This window comes from Telopea speciosissima, chromosome 11 (genome assembly GCF_018873765.1).
Source record: "Telopea speciosissima isolate NSW1024214 ecotype Mountain lineage chromosome 11, Tspe_v1, whole genome shotgun sequence".
NCBI classification, from domain to species: Eukaryota; Viridiplantae; Streptophyta; class Magnoliopsida; order Proteales; family Proteaceae; genus Telopea; species Telopea speciosissima.
Window position 1 is genome coordinate 51,183,177 of NC_057926.1, and position 12,152 is coordinate 51,195,328.

The 12,152-nt window shown below is 39.0% G+C and overlaps 2 protein-coding genes across 2 annotated transcripts in view; one reads left to right on the forward strand and one right to left on the reverse strand.

Annotated features, from left to right (window-relative positions):
* The window catches only part of LOC122645799 (cytochrome P450 CYP82D47-like), a 51,496-nt gene that overhangs the window by 5,864 nt on the left and 33,480 nt on the right, over positions 1-12,152 (forward strand). The window lies entirely within an intron of this gene.
* LOC122645802 (pectinesterase inhibitor 7-like) lies at positions 4,314-5,083 on the reverse strand. The gene has a single exon (XM_043839169.1). The coding sequence runs from the start codon at positions 5,081-5,083 to the stop codon at positions 4,421-4,423; it is 663 nt and encodes a 220-aa protein (XP_043695104.1). The 3' UTR covers positions 4,314-4,420.

The following is a 12,152-nucleotide window of genomic DNA, read 5'->3' on the forward strand; positions in this document are numbered from 1 at the left end:
GAAGTGGGCCGGGTTGATCTCACAAAGTAACAATATCTGTGGATCCTAATGAATTGATTGAGATGGGCTCACGGGTTCTTTATTTTGAAGCCCCATTCTTTGACAATGATGTCTTCCACTCTACGCCACCCATTCTAGCTAATTCTAATCCACCTTTTTCTTTTCCTTCAACTTTTCACAGAAAAACCTTTACTTATTAACTAGGATCCCTTCTTTTCAAATATCACAGATTCATCTTGGAACAAGGAGTAACCATTGAAAAGGATTGTCCACCAAGCTAATCCTTGTGAATAGACAAACAATAACATAAAACAAATTAAGAGATGTCTTGGTGGTGCTACACAAAATATATATAGGAGAGAGTTGAGAGGTTGCCTCAAATACAGCTAATCACATTATTATGATCTCTCAAATCTGATTCTAATTAGTTAGAGTTGCTATGCAAATACCATAAATTAATTGTGGGTCTAGGTGGGTTTCAATATAGGTGGTTTTCTATAAGGTAATTAAACACTTTAATTGATACATGAAACCTGCATCTGCGTGTATTATAAGGCAATTCGACTCTTGTACTTCCGCCTGCCCGGTACTACTGTGCGTCCTCACATATAAGTGCAGCGGAAAGTATTGCCTTACCCCCGCTTGGACAAAACGGTACTTTCCACCGTGCTTGTGTATAGGGGCGTACGACAGTACCGGGCAGACGAAAATAGAGGAGTCAATCCTATTATAAGTATCATTTCCCTAGGCTTTTATTATGCATGCAGTTCCTAATCTCACCATCGTTTTGTAGCAATGTATGTAGCACGTGAACCATGGAAATTTCTGGGACCTCGTATTTTAAGATGGTCACAGCTCACCCACCTTTTCCATTACTTTAATTGGACTATCGTAGTGACTTAAATGAATATTTATCTCTTTATTGAGTCATAAACCTATCAATTACTTGATTGATATATCAAAAACGTTTCAGAATTGATGAAACACGTTAAATCAAACTTTTTAACTTACTTATACTAGACTAATCTAATTAGCACCTATGCATTAGATCAAGTCCCATTAGGCACTTAACAGAACCCTATCATCTTAAGAAATAACATATCTGCCCCTACTAGAGAGAGAGAGAAAGAGAAGAGAGACATTGGCCTACACTACGCAGTCTGGTAACATTCTTTGTCCCTTTTACCTAATTATCATGTTTAACTCGCTTAGCATTGTTGCTTTCCCTCTTATCCTTCTGCACTCATTTTTCTCTCCCTTGCATATTTTTTGGGAAGAAGATCCCTGTTTGGTGGTGCCCCCTATGCCAATATGCCCTGTCACAGGGCACAATGAAATGTCATCTCTACCCTCTGGGTAGATACCCAGGCATCCTCCCCCATTGGTCTAAACACTAGTATAGAGATCATGCGACCAAGCACCGATCTTACGCCTATATGGTTTTTTTTGGGTACGACTTTTTCCTATATCCACTTGTTGAAATAAATTGAAACCTGCTTATGATTAGATGGCCGGGTTTTATCTTTCAACCAAAATTAACAATTGTAGTTGCCACCATATTGGCCCACTCACAAACCACTCCCCCTCCCCCTTCCCCCACCCCAAGGAAAAAAAAAAAATCCTAGCATTGACACCCATATTTGAAAATTCAACGATCAAGTCCCAAAAATCCTAGAATCTATTGTTTTGAAATGGTCAGAATTGGGCTCTATTATGGTCAGATTCCAGATTCCAATCCGAATCAATTTTTGAAACGTTGGGATATATACATTGAGATTGGATTGGAGAGTGCGCTAGTATTTCCCAATATCCAGTTCCTTCTTCATTTAACTATTTGAGCAAAATTCTAAAACATGGTTTTGTTAAGAGAAGACTGTCTTAATATTCCATATAATTATTCCATGTATTAGAAAGATGGGGTAATTCTGATCATTAGATTGACAGTTATAGTCTATAATAGATGGTTATTACATGTCAAATTTTAAAATCAAAATTAATTATTAATCTACCCGTGTACAAGTATGCATCGTTCTGTTGGCTTGCACCCTCTTGGTAGTCTTTAATATTGAAAACTTTGTTTTTCTAATGACCAATTGCCAATAGAATTGAAATTCGCTAACATGTCGGTAGAGACCTTAAGCTCTTCTTCCTGTTCACAAAATTTGGGTCTCATTCAACATGTCGCATGAAAATTATATTGGGTTGATCAGATATATTTCTTTTGGTTGGACCAACTGGATAACCTTTGTCCTTGCTACTTACTAGTAACTTCCACAAATGAATGAAATCTAATCAAATAATACATGGTAAAATACAAGAAATGTAGAAATTTAATAAGTAATTTTTATAAGACAAAGGGATCATAGCTTTGGTCCGAATTTTCGTCTTAACAAATAGAGGAAATGCCAGCACTATGAAAAGGTTCCTTGCCAAACTCTAAGTACTTTCCCTATGCTTGTAAACGTGGGTTTTAGAATTTTATGTTTTAATATCATGTCCTTTAGGCCATGTGTGGAAGTGCACACAGGTGGGATAGTGTAAAGTTTGCAGGGAAACATTTTCGTGTAGAAAATAAAAATAAGATAAGGGGAAATGGTTTCTGTGTGGGAGCGTAGCTCTTACATCTAGACACAAATGGGGTAAAATGATTGTTCCATCCCCATGAAAGGTTGGAAGTGCTCACTCTGTTGATGTTGCCGCACACACAAGGGCCACACTCACCATAGAAAACTCTTCCCAATAATATAAATAACAAAAAGACATAAAAATCAATTTTAATAAAAAAGACATAAAATTAGTGGTGTCTGTTTATGTCTATATTTCTTTTTTTATAATGTATAGTTCAGTTGATGAGTTCTGCTATACATGAAGTATTGAAGAGCTAGCTGATGCCAAGACCTGGGATCAAGCCTTGCCTTCACATTGGATGAAATGTGATTTCTTGTGTACAATGGGTTTTGTTTGGTGTAATCATGGTTGATTAAATCGAGTATAGCACAAAGGGATATATATATAAGATTAGCTCATCAATGAGCGGTCGACATGTGGAAAAGACTCAAATCTAAAGATGCATAAGCAAGCCCAACACATGGACAGTTCAAGACAAGCCCAACACATGGACAGTTCAAGACCATATGGAGACCATATGGAGACCGTTAAGGCCAGTTTCCTCTCGTCAAACTCATGACTAAGACTCTTCATGTGGCCAACTGACTTGGGACCCTCCACAATGCCAGGTACAAGAAGAGACAAATTAAACTCAAGTAGTCGGAATGCATGACCTCCGAATTATGTGAACTCAAGATATTCCTTCATCATCCTATAAATAGAACTGCAATACTCGAAGTACACAGATTATATCATATAATTTTAAGCCTACTATTCTTTCTGCTTCTCCGCTCCACTTAACTATTGTTTCTTTGAGATCTAACTTAGGAATCAGAGAGTCCTCCGAAGCTCACTCTGGGTAGCTCTTATGCCTTGTTTCTTGGTTTTCTATGTGTAGTTCACCTCAAACGGATTTCAGTAGCAACACTAATGTGACTTCTTGTACGAGGAGGGAACTTACATGCTGCCGATGTGTAATGAAATCCATATGCCTAATCAACAGATGCCCACATATGAGGGAAAATAACAAGTATTAAAAAGAAGGGAAAAAGATCTCTACTTGGTAGTGTTTCTTACGCCCTCTCATAGGGCACTGTCAGATGACGACTCTGCCATAATTTGAGAGAGCATACACACTGACGATGTATACAATCTTTTTCCTTTAAATTATTCGACAAGACAAAGCCATCATCAGTGGAGTAAAATATTACCATAATGTCCAAAGCATCTCAACCCTACCCAACTCAGAAAAATCTGTCTAAACAAGTCACATTGATTCATAATTATGTACGTTGAGGTATCAAAACAGATTTTTAAAGTATTAAGTTTTAATGTTAATGGCTGATGGAGCCCACGATCCTATATGCATGATTACTTGTAATCATATGAAACTAGAAATTAATTAAGGAAGGAATTTTTGGAAGCCAAGAAAAGAAAAAGGAAAGAAAGATATTTTACCTGCAAATATTATGATAACTGGTCCATTTAATCGATCTAATAAAAAAAAGAAAAGATTCCAAAACGATGGTACATAGTCACTATCAATAGCCTTGTCTCTGGACCGCCTATCTATCCTATCATGATTCACAGTATCCGAGTTGGTTTGGTTATACGGTGGGTGACCAACCACAGTACTAACAAGGGCGAGTTGACTCAGTAACGTTAACCCATTTCTTGAGAAGTGAGAAAAGGGTACGATTCAAAGCTTCAATCACTACACAAGTAATCTAAAATTCTTTACAATACCAAAACAAACCTTCTTTCTGGTTAAATACAAACAATATTGTAGAATCAAACGGTCAGAATTTACGCATCAAGGTGTAGTAGCAGGGGCGTCAGCTTCAGTCGCTGCAACAAACCTATTGACCATAGCGAGAGCATTGCTCGTCAACTTCCGGCCATACACCACCCGTTCACAAACATCCGATTTCACAGACTCATCAGGTAGATCTCCGAACTCATCCGTACACGTGTCCTCATTTGTAAGTGCGGCACTCATCCACGTCTGCACGTTGCTCATCTGAAACCGCAAAGACTCTTGGGAATGGGAGGTGAGGTCAAGGTGGATCATTTCAGTGTTGGAGCGTCGCATCTGATCAATTGCGTCACCGAAGGTGCTCGAACAGTCCTTCAGAACCGCGGCGGTTTCCGTATCGAACGCCGCTGAATTGGGTTGCCGAGAAAGGTTCGTAATGTAAGCGGCAATGCGACGAGCCCTAGATAAACTCACGGCTACAGCCACGCGCGCGAGCTTTGCTGGGCTTTGCTGGATAGTGTTGGCGTAGCGAGAAAGGCTGGAGTAGCAAACGTCTGGGTACAAGGTTGCGTTGCAGTTGGTACGGATGAAATCGGTGGCATCATTGCTGTCTTGGTCTTTGTTACAATCGACGACTGAGATAGCCTGTAGAAGGAGAAGAGATATAGAGACGAGTGAGAGAAGGAAAGGGCTCGTTTGGGTTGTCCTTGCCGCTGCCATTTTCTGGGTTTTCTGAACTTGGAGATTATAGAGAAAGAGAGAGAGAGAGAAACTGAGCCAGAAACAGAGGAGGGTTTGTAACTTTGGATGGATTTGTACAATGGAGGGATTTAAATAGACAAAAATCTCTCAAGAGTGGCTTTTCAGGTGTGAACTGTGAACAATAATAGATTGACAAAATTGCCCTCATGTGAGATTTTTGACTTTAGGGGTGAGTAGTTGTTTGAATCATGAGTATTGATGTCCCTTTTTTTTTATCCTTTTTCTCCGGTAGTTATTCCATGGATTCAGGTGAGGGCTGAGTAGGGCCCCGTTGGGGGTTCACATTTCATGAAGCACAAAACAATGGCTGGGTCCACCTGCAAATGATGAGATCTATTAACCTGGTCAAAACAGAGCCATTGGAAGAAGTGCCAGAGAAGTTACTAGAAAACCTAACAAAAGCAAGAATCACAGATCAATAGAAGAGAAACAACACGGCTGGTGGTCGCATGTGAACCTTTGAAGAAAGTTTCAGAATACAGAGTATCACATGATCGACTTTCAGAGAGGGCCGACGAAGCTGCGGGTTTCTTAGCAGAGGTTTAAGAAGAAGACAAACGATATGGTGATCTCCTCATTGGGATTTCCGTTTTCGTCATTTTTGCTATTGTTTGGGAGTGAACTGGTAAAGAAAGGTTTACAGTAATTAGGCAGGACAGGTAAGGGTGTTTTTGGTAAATTGATATCGTGCGTCCGTTGTAGACTGTAGATAGGATGCAAAAGCGACTGCTTTATATTCTATACCAATGGCTGAAAAAAGGTCTTTGGGTTTGCGGCTAAGTGCTCGGCGGCGCGTGCTGGTGAAGGATTGACTATGGACTTGTTAGTGCGGAGGCGCGTGCAACTGAAGGATTGACTATGGACTGTTGTTAGTGGGGAGGCCAGAAATCGTCGTCCACAAGTTCCATGTAATCAACAGATTTGCAATTACGTCCTAATTAGGTCCAAGTTTTTTTGTTTTCAGTGCAAAATACTATGGAGAAGTTCTCTTTTTTTAGGGTAGAAATGGAGAAGTTCTCCGAGGGAGTGTACTGCCGACACCGGACACAGAGGGGTGACATGACCGTCCTGCCGCCATGTGCCCACGTGTGTTGTGTAGGGCTTCAATAGGGTTGGGTTGGGCCGGGCTTTATAGAAGCCCAGCCTAATCCTAAGACCCCTTAGCTAGGCCTAGGCCCAACCCGACTCTAACTCAAGGTCTAAAAATCCAATCCTAATCCACTCTCAGGGTTGGGATGGGCTGACCGTGATTGACCCTGATCATGGGGAAGGGGAAGGGGAAGGGGAAGGAAACGCATGCACTAGAATGGGACAGTGAGAAAATTATCAAATTTACGTAAAATAACACTATAATAATAAAATATATTATATCACTTATTATCTTCGTATCTAATATATTATATAACAAAATATGGGTGACGTTTAAAGTTTATACTATATATATTATATCAATATATATTTTATAGTATAACTTAAATCAGCGTCGGGTCGAGTCAGGCTAGGCCTAGCCCGAGGCCTCAACCCTGGTTCGACCTGATCCTAGCTCAAGGCTAGAAATTTCTAGCCCTAACCTGCCCTCAGGGCCAAATATCTCAACCTAGACCTTGCTTGGGCTTAGGGCGGGATCGGGCCGATAAAGCCAAACTTGCACCCCTATTGCTGTCATTGGATCCCATGTCATGCGGAGGTCACACTTTCCCAAAGAGAACGCCAACCCAAATACTATTTATTAGAAAGAATGCTATCCGGTCGTGCAGCTAGTGTGGCGACTATGCCTAGACACAAAAATGGTCTTGCCCGTCTCGAAATGACCACCTCGTCCCAATGTAAAAGCAGAATTTCCAAGCGCCCAAGGTAGTTTTTGTGTCCAGGCGTGATCGCCACGCAAGGTGCATGACCGGTTAGCGTTCTATTATCCACAATTTTTTTAATTGGACTTGGACTATGGAGTACCGGACCATGAAAATGGAATATTTCTTCCCCTTGTTTAACGAATCGGTGACAATATTTACATCTTTTGTGTTTCTTTTCCTATTTTGCCTCTTCCCCCACCCTCTTCCTTTTTTATTTTATTATATTTTTTGAGACATATTATGTTAAAACAAAATGTTGAAAAATTAATTTAGGGAAAAGTTTTTTGAATGGGTAGGGAAAGGTGTGCTAAGCCGCTAACACCTCTGTTTTTATCTCTTTCTTCTTCATATGAAAATGATCTCACTGTCATCCTATATACGATACTATTTTATCACATCTCATTAGTGTGCTCCTTTATACCGTTTGCTCAAGATTTTTCTCTCAATTATTTTTAGAAGATTTTTTTTTATTTTGCATGAAAATAAATAAAGCCTAGTTAGAAAAAATTGCCCCTTCATGACCCTCAAGATAAGCTTCTCTTCATGGTCCGCATTATGATGTTGCAATTCTAATCAATCAATGGACAATGGATAATCTATATTAATATAAATCTATTGTTTGTGTTTTTTTTTTTAGGGGTAAAAAAACACTACCTAGGCACGTGCGAGTGCTATTCTTTATAGAAACAGAAAATAGGTGAAATGACTGTTATGCCTCAAAAAAATCGGCCTTTCCTAGTAGAGATATAAGAGGACCCACCACCACATGAAGGTGCCGACAAGATCTTCTTTAGGTGGTGATGGGGCCTTGTGGCAGTTATTTTAACTTTTTTAAAGAATCACTTTTCAGAGGTTTGCGGCGTGAATTGTTGGGCTTTTCCAGTCAACCAGTCCACAGCCCACTTTTGGGACTGTAGACATGCCAGACTTTTAAATAAGGCCCTATCTAACGTAACCGCTCTGAGCAGAGACCATAGTTTCAAGATACGGTATCGGTATCAGTTGATTGTATCCGTATGCAGGCGGGATCAATATCGATATTTGAGCAATGTAACCGTTCATGGTAAAGATAAATGTGATCAAAAGTCTAATTTTTTTTAAATAAAAATGAAAGCAAAATCATCCGATTTAATTTGATACGGTCGATTTGTATCGATATCAGTATCAGCCAATATATACTTAAGTTTCCATTCTCCAATGATTGCCACGTCACAATGTTTTCGAAGTCCCGAATATAATATGTGTTATCCAGATCATCATACATTCATGATAGTAAAATATAAACTAATCCAAATATGTTCATATCAGAATGATTATTGAATATTTATAATGGAGGACACGATTTTACATAATTTATATGTAAAGAATCTACGTGTCAAAGAGAAGAGAGAATATGAAAAAAAAATGATAGCGTAATGTGACCATCATTTTCTCATATCTTATTGTCATCATCGTGCCTCAAATATTCCTTACTCATAGCGTATAGTGTGGTCTAATTGTGCTAATTAATGATGAATTTAACGTGTGGAAAATGATGTGTTCTCACTTCTTAGCTCCTTTGCTTATCCATCCATTAATAGGGGCCGGGTGGGTGATGACTCTTTAGTGGAATGCAAAGCAACCAAAGAGATGAAAACGGTGTTACAGACCTTAAAACTAGGCTTATATTAAGGGGCGGCTCATGAGGTCCCTCCCTCCAACCGAAGTTGGACCCCTATGGAGCATGAGAGATTGGAGGGCTTCATCTTATGGATGAAAACTAAGAAATTGCTTTGTTTATCAAATTATACTTCTGGAGTTTAAACACTTTATTTTTGCATCATTGAGACTAGTGAGTTCAAGATAATTAGAGTTGTCTATTTGGTATATACGTTTCTCTTTTTATAGGACTACTCTTCCATACTTGGAAGACTCTAATCAATGGAAGACTCAATTTTTTTGAATAGTTTACCCATCTTTGAAGACTCTACCTCTTCCACTCTTTACCTTGGTGTCTCTCCACCTTCCCATTAAAAGATTCTAATGTACAACACAATCGGACTATTGAACGAAACCTATCAATCAAATCAAGATAAAATACACCAAATTCCAAAAAGGAGTTCATCAGAACATTCCATCCTAATGAGCTTATCAGGGTGGCTAATCTATATTTGGGTTAGCTACACGTCAAATATCATCAATTAATTCGATCAAATACCTTTCTTATACAATTGTACAATTTCAGACTTTATTTTACAACTTAACAAATTCTTTTAGGTTTAAAGCTTAAAACATAATTTGGTGACCTTGAGATACCTTCCACAAAATTTGGGTCTCATCCAATCTGTCACGTGACAAAAACTTGGGCCAAAGTAATTGGCCATGAAATAAGGCTTTCCAAGGAGAGATCTTTTTCCCTACTATTATTACCAAGATGCATGGTAATAATTTGAGCCTGATCGATTGGGAGATACTATTAAAATTGCCATGCCTCAATTCTTACAAACTTTTGGGAATCTTTCCAAATTGCTACAGTTAATGGGTGGGCTTTTATTGTTTGCTTGTTGAGTTGTTTGGACTTGGGACTTCACTGGGCAACTAATTGGGCCGGGCTCTAACTTCTTAGTAGCCCATCTTCCTAAAATATGTCTTGCATCAGGCAATGTTGAGCCTGGCCCATGAAGAAAACTTTAAAAACCTAAATCTTAGGTCTATACCGAACTTTTGCGAAATCCTTGGACGGACATTCTCATTTTTATTACATAGTTTTCTCTATATAATTCATCATTTCAGAATTGCAATACTATTGTTGGTCTTTGCACATTACATTCAAGAAGTATAATTTGCATACTGAGAATTTCTTGATAATTCATGGCATTAAGGCAATTTTGGAATTTTTTTTTTGGTTGATATTTTTGGTTGTTTGTTTAATGTATTTTAATTTTGCAATTTATTATATTTTTATGGTGAGGGTCCTGAGGGAAACCAATGTTGCCATGTGTTTATTGATTCCACTGCTTCAATGATGACATGATATATCTCGAAAAAGGGAGAGGGTTTCCAACGACGCCGAGTACTAATTTGGGTATATGGGAGAAGAATTTTTATCCTCTCCTGTTACTGCACAGTGCAGTACTGCATCGTGCGGCTTTGCAGAGATCATGTGGCATAGCGGGCCCCACATGATGCACATGGCCTCTACAGTCGCCGCATGATGCATTACTGCACTGTGTAGTAACGGGAGAGGATAACGATTCTATGGGAGACCCCTATTGCGAATCATCAAATATGGGGTTTATGGAGTAGAGAGAATGTTGGGCTTCATTTATGTGAAAGGGCATGCCAAGAAATCCACACACTGACGATATCTTTTGCCCCTTAGAAACATTTTAATATAAATAATTCATTATTTGATTGTCTTTTAATTTATGCTATTTATATAAGAATAAATTATAAAGTTAGTGAATTGAGAAGTTTTCATCTAAATGTAACCAAAGTTGGTGAACTCAGAAATTATAATTATACATTTTTTTTTTCTTTTAGTATCACCCATGTATTTCTTTTTTCAATGAAACTAAAATTCTTCTCATTTCACTAGGTGTGTCAATCGATTGGGTTCGGTCGGGCCTAGCTGGGCCTCACGGTGCTTAAAGCCTGCCGTGACCACCCGTTTAAGTCTTCGGTCAGGCCTGGTCAGGCTAGATTGGGCTAGGTCGGGTTTCGGGTTACAATCGAGCTGGTCACTTACACAGAGTTGGACAAACTTCAACTCAATCAAAACCAATTAATTTATAACAAAAAACCCATTCAAAGAGGGTGAAATCATATCCCGGAAACGCTATTTCTAGTGACAATTGAGTGAAAAAAAAAAAGATATCTTATCTTCTCAATCTGTTCTAGGTCGCTCATGTTAATACCTTCTCAGATTAAGATCCAACAGAGGAAAGAAGGAGAGAGAGAGAGATCTCAGATGCCGACTTGGGCAATCTCTTGGTCCATCACCAGTCCGGAGTAGACATTCTTGACGATGTGATCTAGTTTGCCCTCTTGCTAGACCATGAACGTGCCTAAACGAGACCCTGTTGGAGATTTCGGTACTTTGCATATGGCGTTGCCTTGCTGCTGCAGTTGATTTCGTTTTAGGTTTTTGGTTTTGCATTTGTGAAATTGGAAATGGGAGGGGGAGAGAGAGCGGAGAGAGATAAAGAGATGAATTTCGATATTTGAGTACAGTTGTAGTCTTAGTGGTGAGGTGAGTGACATGATTTTACAAAAAAGAGGTGAGTGGCGTGATGTGGCAGGATGTTAAGTGCGTAATTCACGGCAAATGCATAATCCATTCCATCATTTTTATTAATAAAAATCATATTCGGTCAGTCGGTCAGTCTCCAACCATGCACTAGGAATGATCGATTATTAATCGGTCGGTCCACGACCTGTTTGCAAATCGGTCATGTCGGTCATGATTTTTGATCGATCAATACCGATCAATTCTACTGGTGCGGGTTTGTAATTGACACCCCTATATTTCGCACATGTACTCAAAAAGATTGCAAGAAAATGTACTCTTGGAAATGACAAAATGGTAGGTTATTTTCAATTTTTTCTGAAAAAATTGTCACCATTGTTAAATGTACTTTTGAAAATAAGACAACATCCAATCAAAAGAAGGCTATAATTTTTCCGGTGCTCACCACGTTGGTTCCAACAAAAGATTGAAGTCTAGTTTTCTATAGGACAAATTATTGAATTTGTACTCCCCCTTTATAAATTGAGGGAGGGGGGAGGGGGGGGGGGGTTGTCTCCATTTATTGAATTTGTACTCTCTTCTCTCCGTAGTGTGTGCATGTGTGCTCTACATATAGACATACATTTTTATATATCTATCTACATCGAATTGAGTGTTTTACTTATCAACATAGATCTTCTACGGTGTGCTGTCCTGTCCTGCCTATGCTGTGCAGACACAAGGAAGCATGTATTGATCGTCTTATCCCGTTCGAACAAGATGCTTGAACAAGGATAAGGCGGTCAATACGCACCACCTTGTGTCTACGTAGCACGGTAGAACAGACAGCCCACACCGTAGAAGATTTGGATCCTTAATTAGTGACACCCCAAATCCATCGCTTTGTGTTGTTGACAATATTTTGTTAAGTTTCTATTTCAATCATTTATTACAATTTCATTATAAT